The sequence below is a fragment of the Pyxicephalus adspersus genome, chromosome 3 (assembly GCF_032062135.1).
Source record: "Pyxicephalus adspersus chromosome 3, UCB_Pads_2.0, whole genome shotgun sequence".
Classification (NCBI taxonomy): Eukaryota; Metazoa; Chordata; class Amphibia; order Anura; family Pyxicephalidae; genus Pyxicephalus; species Pyxicephalus adspersus.
This window is the reverse complement of record NC_092860.1, coordinates 5,162,067-5,177,526: the sequence shown is the minus strand read 5'-3', so window position 1 is coordinate 5,177,526 and position 15,460 is coordinate 5,162,067. Positions and strand designations below refer to the sequence as shown.

Here is a 15,460-nt window from a genome sequence, read left to right as displayed (position 1 = left end):
TTATAAAGCAGTGAACTTGACATTCACTAAAACATTCCCTGGGGGAAAAATCAAGTAATCCCATTGAAGCACATGGACCTGGAAGATTCTCCACCAAGGAATAATTTAGTGAATGCCAAGATTCCTTGCTTTATAAATAGAGCCAATAGTGTAAAAATTAATATTCAAATGTATGCATGATTTTTTTACATTAAAATAATAAAAACAGCACGCAATAGAAATTTCACCTTTTTTATTTAATGAGGGAATAGTTTCCATGATACAGGACATGCAGGTTCTATTTACAACTGTACACGGGGCAGCTCTCCTGCCCTCATTCATAAATAGGATTTACAAACTCCAATAAATAACACGGCTCCCCCACAAATGAGGTTTGTTTGCTTAGCTTCATAAAAAAACATATCTTACAAAAAAAAAAGTACCTAAAAATGTTTCCTCTATAGTTCTTGTAGACTAAACCGTCACTATACAGAAGGGTTCCTCCTTGGTCATCCCATGCAAGACTTTATTTACTAAGGCAAAGAGCAGTTGGGGTCATTTACAGAAGTAATTGCATGTGTGCAGTGTGTACCGTACATATGCTGCCAACCAATCAGACACTTTCTTTTGTTCACCCACAAAAGGATAGAAAAAGGGAGAAGGAATCCAATTAGTTGATTTAAATTCATGTATTCTGTCAATTAAAGGCTGGGTTGTCATAAGGAAATCAGGGGCGGTTTTAGAAATAATGAGGTCCTGGGCAAATATAAAGTGGGGTCCCCAAATGCACAGAATTCCAGCTCCCTGCACCCCTGATGTTCTGTTAACAGGGAACTTGGGCAATTGCCCAGAAAGCCCTACCCTAAAACTAACCAGCCATCAATCACATCAGTTTGCTACAACCTTATACCTATATGGCCAAATCACAATATAGAAGAGTAAAATTCGATTGACTGATACAGGCTGCACATTGTTCTTTAAAGTCCTTATTTGTACAACACTTTTTAAAAAAAAGACACAGCAGCCACCATCAGAAAAATGTAGGACTACCCTAGATGAAGCCATTATTACATTAAATATGAGGAACGGTAATGGGGGTCAGCAGCAGTCCACTTATGCCTTAAAAAACACAGGGCTACCTTTATACCCCATGGCCATTCCCCATCTATAGAAAAGATCAGCACCGTAGAAAGTGAAGGAAAAGCAAAAATAAATGTTCAGGATCACCCCACGTATACAGTCATATTACAGTAATTAGTACAGAGAATGGGGTAGGTGGTGGAAACTGCTGTGTAATTTATTTTAAATGTGTACCTGTCATTTACAGCCCAACACCAGCCAAAAAGAGGCGTTAGAGCATTTGTCTGGCCCTATTGGGGACAAATTCCTATGGGAACAGAGAATTGTTTTTTCCAGTAATGAAGGGTAAAATTCTGACAATATATCTTTCTATTCCAACAATAACTGGACTCCCCAAATCCACAGGAAGAAAAAATTTAAAAATATTTATGAAAAATATACAATTTTACGCTACTACTTTTATAATAAAATGATTTTTTCCTTGAGTTCAGATACAAACAAATATGGAAATATATGGCAACCAGGCCTATGGAGGTCAGATGAAAGCATTCATATAAAAAAAGAGCAGCTTCTTCATTCGCTGTCCTTAATAGAAAAGCCTCTCCTGATTGGTTGCCATCCTCGTCGCATGCAATGAGCTTCTATCTGTTCAGGCCAATTTTGTAATAAAGCCCTTCCTCCATTTATTAAATATTTTACCAGATAATCTTACCCAATACGTCAATAAAACAAACAATTTTCCTATCATATTCAAACCCCCCAAAATAAAATACGTGCCCCTTGTAACCCATACTGTCCTTAAAGAGCAGATAAACCTAAAATACAACTTTGCTTTGGAAAAGAGATCTAGTATTTTAGAGGCCACCTAGGTGTAGATTTTTTGAGATATTGATCATTGATATAGGTGACAAAACTTTACGGTGCCCCTTTATTCGGACGGCAAATTCAGCCGATTGTAGGTTAATCAGAAAGTCAAAACTCGAACAGCTGATAAGTTCTCATAATTGCACATCTGCACATTTAAAAATTGTAAAGGGCCTTAAAAAATCCTGTAGGTTTATCGGCCCTTTAAGTTGTTCCTTATGGTTCTTGTTGAAAGAGCCCCTCCCATAAATATAACCCCCCCCTTTAGAAAAATGGCCTTCTGGGCCCCAACTAGCTGCTCAGTACTCCTAGCAGCTTGCCGGGCTCCATGCCTTGCTGACTGGCCATTTTCTGAACGTCAAATCCAAGGTGCATGAGGAACTGGACCACACTCATCTCCTGCCCCGTGTAGTGGTCCCGAATGGATGGGCAGGTGGGGTTACACTGTGGCCAGGGGCAGCTGTCCATTAAATGGAAAGGGCAACCCTTTAATGGAGTCTTGCTGTTCTTGTTGGTTTCTTGTAGGCTTCGGTCCCAACAGTGGAGAGCGCGGGGGAGAGAGGTGCCACGGACCTGAACTTCTGTCCAATGACTGCCAAAAAAAACAAAATCTATGAGATATACAATGCAGGCATTACACTTAGAGATATCTTTTAAAACTACCATTAAAAATCAATTCAAGTCTATTAAAAGGCAAAGTTTTAGTTAGAGAAAGGTTAAAACAATTTTTTGGCTATTGTATCCCACTGGAGAGAAATTCCTACACTTCGTGCATCAAGACGTAACAAGAAGCAAGAAAAGACTTCTCCAAAAGGAATGGAAGATCCTTGGATTCGATGAATTAGACCAGGAGTGTCAAAATCAAATACACAGTGGGCCAAAATGAAAAATCGCAGGCCAACCTTGATATTTATTGAAAAAATATCTACAATTGAGGAAGGTCGATAATGAATGTTAACAGAGGACGGGGTGCTTGTGGGTCCCGATTCATGCACCAGCAGAGTATTTTGGGATTTGTAGTATTAGTGGCGCATGCACGGTCTACCGGCTGGCCAGCTCTAGTAGCCATTTGCCATTTTCTCGCGGACCAAATACAGTGTGGGCCAGATTTGGCCCGCGGGCCTGAGTTTGACACTCCTGAATTAGACTAAAGAAAAAAATGCTTTTCTTTGGATATTTGGGAACATATATAATGGGATATTGACCAGGCAAAGCTTTTTTTGTAAAATGGATAACCATCACATTGATATCAAAACCTCCTGGTCTCATTATCAATATTAGGTCGACTAATACAATTGTTACAATAGGACATGGAGTGTGTCACATTTTCACTTTTGGTCAGATATAGTGAAATCTGTAGCAATATATATTGATTACTGAACATGTGGATGGTGTATAGAATACTTGTAGTGGATCACAAAGAATCGGTAGGTTGATCCTTATATTGATCAGAAATAATTTAGGGATCTATTTGTAAATCTGAGAATCTGACATTTACCAAACATTGTTTGGTAACAATAATAAAAAATGTATGCCTAGAATAAGACAGATTTGGACATTCTTCAATTTTTATTTATCACTCTCAGTCTGGCGCCAATGGATCACCAGAATAAATTATGAATAATTTCTTCTTTTAATGGGACAATGCCAAAAATATAAAGAGTTGTAAACCTTCCATATTCTATCTGAAACAAAAAATACATTTTGATGAACATAAAGTTCTATTCTTCCAATGACTCAGATTACAATTTAGGTATTGTACAGAGAAACTAACTGTAAATATGAGAGAATTAATTTTTTTATATTATAAAAGGGCATGTCAACCCAAACCCATAATAAGGGGCTCTCATCATCCATGCTGGATATATTCTCTGTTATGGAGAATGTAAATGGAGCAGCTGGGACACAAGGTGGACATGGATACCCCAAGGGGAACAGGAACAGGGTTTGGAATTAGGATAGGGAAATCTTGCTCTTAGGAAGCCAACGACTGACTCAACCCACCAAGTTATATCTGAAGGAAAGTAGCGAATGATCATTCCTAAATCACATTTCCCTTTTAAGCCAATTTAGTTTATATTACAATTTATTTTATTAGTTTTCTTTCTTGGATCACTGTGACAATTTAAAATTATTATAAAAATTATATTTATATTTAAATACATAGTTGAATATCTAGAGACGTGTCTTTTTTAAGCTATGCGACTTACTGGAACCTTCATCCTTCAGTACCCAAGCCTTGCAGTCAACCAACAGAAGCACATGCAGTCATGATATACAATCGCCGCTGTCTGTGCTACTATAATTAGAGCACATGGATCATATGTGCCAATACTAATATAGTATAGTTGTTGTCAACCTCTTGGGACATTTGGGTGAACCAACAATGCTATAGGAGCAAGGCTGAAAAGGATACACAACAACCAGTAGAGGGCGCTGCACCCTCATAAATAGATTAGATGCTCACTTTGTGTTGCAATATCAGGTTCTAGCTGAAAGATTGCTATATGGTGTGTTTGCTATACAGCAGCGACCTCTGCTGGTGCATCAAGGCATTTAAACAATTAGGTATTCATTGTCATCTTCGCAAGGTACCAAAACTGGAATAGAAGTATTTCAATTGTAATTAAAAAAGATAATGTACAGCCAAGGGCTGCAGGTAAAATGTAACTAGCCTGCATGTTGCTAAAAACCAATAATTAGAAGGTTCTGGTCCAAATGTATTCAATACAGTATAGAGATGTTCCTGTAAACCTAAAACAATAAACTTCTTATTTATCATTTGGTCTGTTAAATATACCAATGAAAGCATTTTGTTATATCGGCTTGATAAATTCCATAAAATACTTGTTGCTCCTAAGAGAAACCTTATCCACAATAAGCTCCTTTGCTTTGCTCTTCTAGGTTTATTGCTCCTGGTTATCTCCAAGGACATCAGAACCCAATCTCATTAGGTTATGCAGAAAAGGAAGGGATGGGTTTGCAGTCTTGCCCTTTGCTGACAATGCTGAATCCCTATAGCTAAAATACAATGACCTCCTGCAAGACCCACAGCAGGTGAAGTTACACATTTATATGAAGATAAAAAGGCAAAAACTTCTGAATTGATGCATTTTTCTCCTTTGTTGTGATTTGTATGTCTGAAACCCCTTAAATCTTTTGTTTAAAGTCCAACAGGATGGTATTGTTATAATGTAAAATGTTTTGATATGTCCTTGTAATAAAAAACAATAAAAAGATTGAAATAGAAAACGGCAAATTTGATGAACCGCCTGTTTTTTGTATGCCGTCACGCTTCTATGTTCCTAATCACCAGTCCATGTAGTCATATGCTGGGTTATTCTCAATTGCTTAATTATCAAATTTTCAAGGATTGATCTCTTAGAGCTAAATGAAAAATAATAGAGTAATGAAAGAGCTACTTAGGCTAATCATACACCTATCAACTCACTTGATCAATTTCCAAGAGTTGATTATTATTAAAAAGGATTTATATAGCGCCAACATATTACACAGCACTGTGCATTAAATAGGGGTTGCAAATGACAGACAATGACACAGGAGGAGAGGAGGATCCTGCCCCAAAGAGCTTACATTCTAAGAGGTGGGGAAAGTACCACACAATAAGAGGGTTGATATTGAATGGTGGAAGTAGAAAAGACAGTAGGTGAGTTTGAAGCGTTGGGTTTTGAGTGCTCTTTTAAAAGAGCAGATAGTAGAAGCAAGCTGAATAGGACGACATTCCAGAGAGTCGGGCGTGTGATGAGGTTATGAGTGAGGAAGTCCGCAGTAGGTCATTGGAGGAGCGGAGATCGGCTGGCAGAGTATTTTTCAACCAGGTCAGAAAGGTAAGTGGGACAAGAACTGTGGAGGCATTTGAAGGCAAAGCACAGGAGATAAATTTGATTCTAAGGTGAAATGGAAGCCATTGAAGAGAACTACAAAGAGATGCAGTGGAAGAGGAGCAGTGGGAAAGCTGTGTATGGGGTAGGTAGGCGGGAAGGCTGTGTATGGGGTAGGTAGGNGGGAAGGCTGTGTATGGGGTAGGTAGGCGGGAAGGCTGGATGAGTCTGGCTGCAGCATTCATAATAGATTGTAGAGGAGAGAGTCGGGTTAGTGGAATCCTAGGGAGGAGGAGGTTACAGTAGTCCAGACGAGAGATTATAAGAGCATGTACAAGGAGTTTGGTGGTCTCTGGGGACAGGTAGGGGCGGTTTTTGCGTAGGTCAAAGTGATAGAACCTGGAAATGTTCTGAATATGGGGGGTAAATGAGAGGGCAGAATCAAAGGTGACGCCAAGACAACGTAACTGAGGGGTGGGGGGAATAACGATCATCCAACAGTCAACTCCTTAGTATGAATTTTATTTAACTGAGCCTGCCTGGCCTCACTCTTACATTTTCATTATTGTTCTACCCCAACAAATGATCTTTTTGCTCCCTTTATTACTTATTGCTCCTGTCATGTGAGCAAATAACTTTCTGTGCTTGCCGTCTCTTCTCACGGTTATCAGGTAGCATTGTACACAGTTAGCACTTCACAGGAGATCTATGTTATGGAGAGGAGAAGGAAAGGCATTTTGTAGTCCTAATACAACGCAGGGAAAGTTAACCAGAACATGTAATAATGTACCAGGTGAAAACAAAGACAGAAAACCAACACAGCCACCATTTCTAAGGAGAGTAATCTGCCATAAATTACATTTTTTGTTCTTGGGTTTAGAAAAGCTTTGTTGTGCACTGGGGCCAAGTTCTGCATTCATTTTAGATATAGATAAATTGGAAGCAGAGCTGTTCTTTAAGTAAAATAAGGTTTGGGGCTTACCTCCGCGTAATAATCTCATGAGCCAGACAAGCCGGAGCAAAGCTCGCCCTATAGAGAGGAAGAAAAGTCAAGAGTCAGAGAACATGACATCGATAATCATAGCATGCTATGTACATGAGCAGCCCAATACATACCCAACATCCTTCAGAGTATTCCTCAGCTCACGGCCCAGATTTTGGATATAATTCCATTGGTTCTCTTGCACTGGTTGCCCGCTTAAATGTACGTTATCCACCGTCAGCTGAGCCTCATCAAATAGCCATTGGACCACAAAAACTGGACCTATAAAGAAGTGAAAACTTTAGGCAAGTCCTTATTAAAGTCATGTAAGTCAGGTTTGGTCAGTTTTGCTGCTACATTGAAATGCCTCTAACATTGGGAACATTATACAGAAAGCAGTTGGGGTTTATGAATTAGTACTGAGCCCTGAGAAGAGTTCATTTGACCCCCAAAATGCGTTGGTAATATCCAGTTCTTTTGGCCCCTTAAACACATTGGCCGTATTTGTTGCCATTGGACAATGCATTGTGGACTCTCACAAAGTGGGTTGGTTCTCCTTTCGATGTTTGCAGGAGCCAAGCCAAGCCCCATGTAAGGGTGGCAATTATTAAGCTCTGATGAAGGGGGGGGGGGGATGAAGTTCTCCTGAAATGTGTTGACTATATTTTTTTTAATTGCAGAATTTATTGTGGACTATTTCACAAAATGGGTTGATGTTCCTTTATGTTTGTTGGAGTCAAGCCTGGGACCCCAACTTAGGGGTCTAAGCCCTGATGAAGGGAGGAGGTCCTGACACCTGAAATGTGTTGGCTGTATTTGTGGATGCTGGACAATGCTTTGGGGACTCTCACAAAAAGATTTGGTGCTCCTTTCTATAATTATTCGTTGGAGTCAAGCCTGGAACCCCCATGTTAGGGTGCCAAAGACATGAGACACTGAGTCTCTCACTGCTGTCAATATTTTATATACTAGTGGTCCCCAACCTTTTGGAGCTCATGGGCCACTAAATGCACGGACTCAGAACTGCGCGGGGAGCCGTGTGTCATCCAAAGGGGAAGAAACGTCCACAGGTCAGGTCCGAGCCTGCGATGGGAGAGTGGGCGGGTTGTGTCCATGAACATAACCTACCCATCGCCCTGAGCCTGGGATCAGTATGGGAGGCTCTGGCCGGTGCCCCCCCCCAGCAGGGTCCTTCTCCTGATTCTGATGGGGGACGCACCAGACCCAAGGCCCACCTGTCAGATGGCCCACTAGTGGGTCGCGTTCCGGGGTTGGGGACCCGTTATACACTACTTTTGAGAATGTGAAGTTGTGGATCCTTTCAAAGATCAGAGGTCTAACTTTTGCCCAAAATGATAATGATAAAAAAGGATGACCGTATACAGACAGGCTACTTCAGCCATTACCAAGAAACCTGTTTTCTATAGAGAGGTAGGGCAACCCTGAGCAGGGAGCACCCAGCTGCATCCTCCCCACTGGTAGAATAATGAACAACCTTGTTCTCAAAAACGTGGGAACCTCTTATAAAGGCCACAACAGATGCATAGATCAGGGAACTCAACACACAAATTTGACCAATGACATCCCTGAGCAAAAAAAAAAAAAAAAATGGTCAGGTAAATAAATTCTCCAGCATCAGCATAATTTGCATCAAAAAAGGAAATTACTTAAAAGGATAAAGGCAGCAAAACCTTAAAATACAATACATCTTATTTTTATACATAGGTTTTCAACAACCCATGTCAGGAAATTTGTTTCAATGTCAAACTGCCCCTCTAATGAGCATCTTTTGCTCGTTAGGTATTGAGCAATCTGATATTTTCCCTCTTTCTATTCTTCAAATACACCAATAAAAAGATCTTGATGGGCACCTAGAATCTGTTCTATTTTAAAACCCCTTTTATTTGTAGGTAATAAATGCATGAGCCCCTTCCTCCTTGTCACATAAAAGAGATATATTTAACAGCACTGGAGTTCAAAGACAGACAGAAATAGACATTACACATGACTTTGGTACAGATGTCCAGCAGCTGGACCCCATGGCATTGCTGCTCCATCTAAACCTAAATGTGCATCTGTATCCCAGTTCAGGCTGCCACCACACGCCCCTGATCAATCATGGCCTCCCCCCTCCAATCAATCATTAGGAAATCAAAGGGATGAAATATTACATAAAACACATCAGACCTGTATACCTTCCAAATTTTGGAGATGGGGGAAAAGGGACACCATTTAGTCCAAAAAGACACAACCTACCACATTTCTATTCTGCAGACTATAAATAATAGGCAGCTTTTTACGCTTACCCTTCTCTTTTTGTTTTAATAATGTTTTCTTCTATATATGTTAAAATCTTTAATAAAAACTTAAATTTAAAAGGCAAAAAAGGCAAAAAAAAAATTGGTAAACGCAACAAGTGATTTTTTCTCTAGAACTACATTTCCTTTATGCTTGCATGCCAAAATACCAAATTAAATAGAGGCTGGATGAAGGTTTAATGTAAAATAGGATTTTGTAATATAGCCACAGGTAAATTTTCCCCATGGGGATTTAAGCATTTTCATCCTATAGAATTTCTCTTTCCCACACTTTTTATGTGATTGGAACCTTTTATATGTTTTGTTGTTAAATTTGTAAGTTTTTCATCTATTACCCTCAAGTACATTGATTTGATAATTTTCATTGATACACAAGTTGAATTATTGCATTAGCTTATGATAACACCTTTATTTACAATGTATTCATCAATATGATCGATTATCATATGAAACATACACCGCATTTAGGAACCTTTATCCCACTGGTGACCATAATTATTTGATGCACTGTGCTATTTGTGAACACCTATCTGTACATGGTGACATCTTTTTATTATTATTATTGATACTTGCCATACAGTGATCTTGATAACCTTACATACCTCTCCTTTTATTTATTTACATATTAATTTATGCAATTATTTATGCAAAAATGCGAACACTTGGTAATCAAAACATTTGTTTTTTTGATGCTTTTTGTAGATTTAAATATGTTAATATTTTATGTACATATCACTTCTGTTATATGTTTGACATAAATATTTATGTATGTTCTACAGCAGGGGTAGGCAAACTTTTATGGCCACTAGGCAATTTCAGGGGTGGGTGGGAGTACACTAGGCCGGACTCCGAGTCCCGCCCTAATGGCTCCACACACCACCAGGTAACCCCCCTGAAGTGAAATCTCTCTCTTCCGTATGCATTGGGGAGGAGAGGGATCTCCCTTCAGGGAGCCTTCCCTATTTACCGCACCGGCGGAATATCAACGCTGGCCGCAGTAAATAGGGAAGCAACAGCAAAGAGGCGGCACCAGAGCTCCGGTAGTTCCTAACGTCCCCTGGCAGAGCCGGAGCCGCGGGTTGCAGCCGGCATTGGGCCGGAATGAACTACAGGCTGGGCCGTATCTGGCCTAAGGGCCGAAGTTTGCCGATCCCTGCTCTAGAACATATCTAGACTGCATGCAGTACCTGACTATAATTCCGTTACTGCACAGCTACCCCTGAGGTTGCCCATACTGGGCGAAACGCGTCAGATGCGCAATCTGTGCATAGAACACCACGTTTGCTACAGGACTCGCGGTAGACGTCTCATTATGTGTGTCCACATTAGGTTCTATACTTGCCTACTGCTAACTTGATTGGCCTTCCAATTGGATCAAGTGCATGATCCTTTATTGATTGTTTGTGTTATATGTATTCTATGAGAATCTATCAGCCAATACAAATTGTTTATTTGACATAAAACCTCACGTTTTTATTTCTATAAGACTTTGTAATACTTATAAAATACATTTTTATTTGTGTATATATCAACCTATAGAAGAGTAATAAAGGAGAAAAGACGGACAGAAGGGCAATCCTTCCAAATCTAGGACAGTTGACTTGGCTCAACACATCAACAATGGCTTGTTACATTGTTCTTACCCTTTAAAGTCTAAAACAATGGAAAAATGAAAAAAAATGGAAATAAAAACAAAAGACAAACGGCACCATATGAGACCACATGAGATGCAACAAATACTCCTGTGCTACACATGTGGGTGGTGGTAAACCAACTGTAATTCTGCCCCACCACATAACACATCAGGGGGAACAGCGCAGTAGGTAATAATTTAAGGTCACATTTTTTTCATATGCAAAACCAAAAATAATGCTAATTAAATTTATGTATTTGATTCTTTTCTTAAGGTCGGACATATATCCTTAGGAGTTCTGTCCTGTATGCTTTGTGAATTTAGACCATTTAAAAATGAAGGGTTCGGTTATTGGCTGCAAGTTCTTTGTCATCCAATGCAATATATGTGATCGCTAATTTAATGCATTATACTTAAAGTATGTTTGATTATCATTTGATTTATAGGTAATTGGATGTTTTTCAAAAGTCTGAGAAAGCTGTGAAAGGTTCTAAATAGACAATCCCTATTATTATTCCCCATTCCCTATTATTTTTAACATGGATATTCATCAAAATACTGAGAATGCAAAAAATGTCATTAACCCACTGCAACCTATTTAACCATCCTTGTTAGACCATGCCAACAATATATACATTTTTAATATAGAGGGCAAATGTTTTCTGGACATGTTTGATTATGTTTTTATAGGTTTCTATTATTAACTATTTTGACTTCTTGCACTTCATTTTGTATCCATGTATGATCTTATAATGTATAAATAGAAGTTATTGAGGGGTTTCTAAAAATAATAGCACCAGAAGGACTTAGCTGGGATAAACCCCATATTTCTATAATTAGGGGCTCCTTTAAATACAAAAGTAATGAAGTCAAATCATCTAATTAATAAGAGGAAAATTATAGTCCTACTTCCCACAGGTGGACCCAAGCAGGAAATTACTGGCCTATATCAAAAGAATACAAATTCCATTTCAAACATGTAATTATAAAACCAAAATGTCAACATATACAACATACAACCAATAAAAAGACGGTCAGATGGTCATCAGATGGTCTTACTTCACAGTTTGTGCACATATACAATAAAAAAAACAAGCAAATTTATTTTCTCTGCACTCCAACACATTTCGCAGCAGCAGCGGCTTCTTCAAGGGATTTGATAGCAGAACAACAAAGAAATCAAACAGATATCCAAAGCACCCCAGGGGTGTTAAATTCAGGCTTGCTTGTTTGCTGGGTGGATGGTGAGACCAGGCTGAAGTGTGCATACCAAACAATCTTTGCTTTACCGACCCAGGAAAAGCATACTGAAGACATTTTGTAGACATTTCCCTCACCCGATACCAATGACACTAATTCAGTGATCTCCATATTACCATCCTTGCATGCAGTGTGGGACTGACCTGGATTTTAACATCGCCTTGGTGCTCTGGATATCGGTTTGTTTGCTTTATTGTTCTGCTATCAAATCCCCTAAAGAAGTGACTGCTGCTGCGAAATGCGTCGGGTTGCAGAAATTTGCTGATTTTTTTTTTTTTTGTATATGTACTCAAATTGTGAGGTAAAGCTATGTGATGGACTTTTTATTGATTGTATGTTGTAAATGTTGACAGTTTTTTTAGAAGTACATGTTTCAAATAATTTCAAAGAATTTTTATTCTTTTAATTTGCCAGTACTTTCTGGCTTGGGTCCACTTATGGGACGTAGCACTATTTTTCACTGATTGTTTAGGGATATGGCAAAGTTTGATAAGTGCATTACCTTAGAAGGGGATTTCCTTTTGTGCAGTTTGTTCATCTAATTAATAATTTAAATTCTAGCCATTCATCTTTTTATAAAAATGCCAACATAAAAAGGGAAGCTCTCCCGGCTGCACCCGGAGCCGAGGCCTCACTAACAGCCCCTGAGATAATATCAGAGGGGTGATACCTCCAGCGTTAGTTATGAGTGGACTGACCCTTTACCTAGAGATGAGTGGACTGACCCTTTACCTAGAGATGAGTGGACTGACCCTTTACCTAGAGATGAGTGGACTGACCCTTTAACTAGATTTCCCATCAGTCATACGTACTTCTTAAAGTCGGGTAGATCTTATAGCCAAAGAAGCAGTTCCATTCTTCTCCTTTAAACTGTTGCTTGCACCTATCCGGTACGACTCCGTTCCAATACCTAAAAGAATTTAAATTAGGACCAATCAACTACAAGTGATGCTGAGTTGATAATCATTAATATTGGAAAGAAGAGGAGAAGTTTGGACAAAGGCCACAAAATCATATCTGCACCCTTGTAAAGTGTTGGACAGGCATTTGGATAGAACCAAGAGCTCAAAGTTCTAAAGTGTTCAGGGGATGATCGGAGAACATAACTAGGTTTAAAGGTTATCAAAACCCAAGAACCAAGTGTTGAGGGATCCAAAGCCTTTACAATAGATGGATTTCAAACATGTCTACCATTCCTTCTTGGCATAGCAGAAGATATTTCTCATTAATTCTTGTCCCTGAGGGGAAAACTGTCATCATCATGGATACAGAAAAGAGGGAAGTCTTTCCAACGAGGCCACATGAAGCAATGTAAACACAATAAAGCTTTTGGGGGAATGCAAACTGATAGATCAGTGGTCGCCAAACTTTTTGGACAGCTTCATTTTTATAGACCTTGGACCACGCATGAGCCAGGAGCCGTGTGTCACTCAAAGGGGATGAAACTTCCCTCATAGTGATCCCATGATGCCAGAACCCACCCACTCTTCCCACCTTGGTTCTGGCTGGTGCTCCCTTCCTGACCCTGCTTGGGGTGCATTGGCCAGAGCCGGGGACCACCAAAATTTTCTTGCAGCCCATCAGTTGGTGACCACTGGGATAGATGCAACCTTGGGTCCCATTGAAACAAATACTTTGTCTGGGCCCTTCTACTTGTTACATAATGGCTGTTAAAACTTGTTGATCTACCACAAAAAAAACAGAAATTATGTGGACAAAGATGTTTGGTTCTACCTTATTCCTCGTTGAATGGCCTCTGTAGGAGCGCAAGTGATGATATCCGTGCAGTCCGTCCTCCTGTATTGCTGGTTATCAAGAAACCATCCAGAGTCTGATAGGCCTCGAACCTGGATCCCAGGATAGCCCAGTTCTTCCAGTTGTTCGGCCACCAAGTCCACATTTAGAAGGACCCCAGTCCCACCAGCACTAGAACAGACAAGATACACCATTACAATAATAAAATACTGCTCAGTCTTGACAGATGAAAAAACACAATGGTTTTGAGCTCCTACCATATAGTGTCTAACCAAGCCAACATTTATTTGGTCCAGACTGTACCTATTTGTGTAAGCCATATACATGTGTTTTAGGCTAATGGGTAAGAACCATGTTACCTGCCTAGGCATTTGTGTTTCTTATCTAGTCAAATGCTCTGCCAAGTCCTGGACCACTCTGCAGACCTAACTGTAGTTAGGCAAGACAGCATGGTCCAGGACCCGCCCCCTGCCTATGACTGGAGCAAAATAGGGAACATGGGGTTCTATTCTCTCATGCTGATCAGTTATTGGGTTAGACCCACATCACTGTACAAAGCATTACTGCTCCAATGGTCTCAAAATGAACGCAAAGGATTACAACACCCATAAACACAGATTTCAGGTTCTTTTGCTGGTTTAATGTGACTTTTTTTTTTTTTTTTATACATACTTAATTTAAATAAAACCCACACAATATTCAGACATCATTTTGTAAGCATAGGGTTGGGTGTCTGAAAGAAACATAGCGCATCTGTTTATTAACCCATTATAATACCACTAATCAAATCCATACCATCTCACCTGCTTCCAGCCAATAAGAGAACTTTAGCGTTGTCCAGACCCTTTCCCAGCAATTCCTTTACCACTTCCTGTATGATGAGGGACCCCATGAAGGCATATTCACCTGGAGAGAAAGAAATTGGTTACAGATTGTGTTTTTCATGGTTGCCTTCAATAGCTTTGAAATTCAACCAAACTATTGGTTTCTATATGTTCACAGCCAGACCAAGCTGTCCAGCAATAATGGCACTTACAGATCTTGGAACAAACCATGCCCAAAATCATTGGTCTTATCCTAAATTATTTTATATATACATATTGGGCTCCCATCTCCCACCAATGTCATAGATAATCTGTCTAGAATATGATGTTACATTTGAATCTTCTCCACGTGCTGTACCACCAGTAATCTATTTTCTTAATTTATCCCTGAAGAAGCAAAATAGTACTTAGAAACGTGTTGAACAATATTAGAGTTTCAGGTTACCGATTCAAAGACCATTGCCATCTAACAAATTGATTTTCACATGGTCTCTAAATAGTTGCATTATGGATATTTGTGTCTCAGTACCCTGGCTTCATAATAAAAGGCTATTATTAGAATATATTACCCAAACAGCTTGTGAATTTATACATTTGGTGTCAAAGAATTTTATTAAAAAATCATGATTTTACTAGATCAAGTTTGAATAAATGGCTTATGATGCCTTTAAAGTCCCAATAAAGTGCAAATTATTTTGATCCTAAAGGGATAAGTCAACACTTTTATTGGACTAAGTTTCTTTATCCTTTATTAATTCTTATAGGATCAATACTTACTTTTTTCAGATTTAGGAGTGGCTCCACTCCAAACGTCACTAGAACAATATGGGATGAACCTGCAGAGAGAAACATCACAGCGGTAAGAAGCATCCTGGGCATCAACACCAGTTCTGTACTGAATATTCAATATGAATGTAATATGG

The 15,460-nt window shown here is 39.3% G+C and overlaps 1 protein-coding gene across 1 annotated transcript in view; it reads right to left on the bottom strand.

Moving 5' to 3' along the window:
* Positions 1-217: 217 nt before the first annotated feature.
* Positions 218-15,460, bottom strand: part of NOTUM (notum, palmitoleoyl-protein carboxylesterase) — a 42,244-nt gene continuing 27,001 nt past the window's right edge. The window contains exons 6-12 of the mRNA XM_072403393.1: positions 15,315-15,373; positions 14,517-14,619; positions 13,693-13,884; positions 12,771-12,868; positions 6,882-7,029; positions 6,748-6,795; positions 218-2,515 (exon numbers count right to left, since the gene is read on the bottom strand). Of these exons, the coding sequence (XP_072259494.1) occupies positions 2,215-2,515; positions 6,748-6,795; positions 6,882-7,029; positions 12,771-12,868; positions 13,693-13,884; positions 14,517-14,619; positions 15,315-15,373 (949 nt within the window). The 3' untranslated portion in view covers positions 218-2,214. The remainder of the gene's footprint in view (positions 2,516-6,747; positions 6,796-6,881; positions 7,030-12,770; positions 12,869-13,692; positions 13,885-14,516; positions 14,620-15,314; positions 15,374-15,460) is intronic.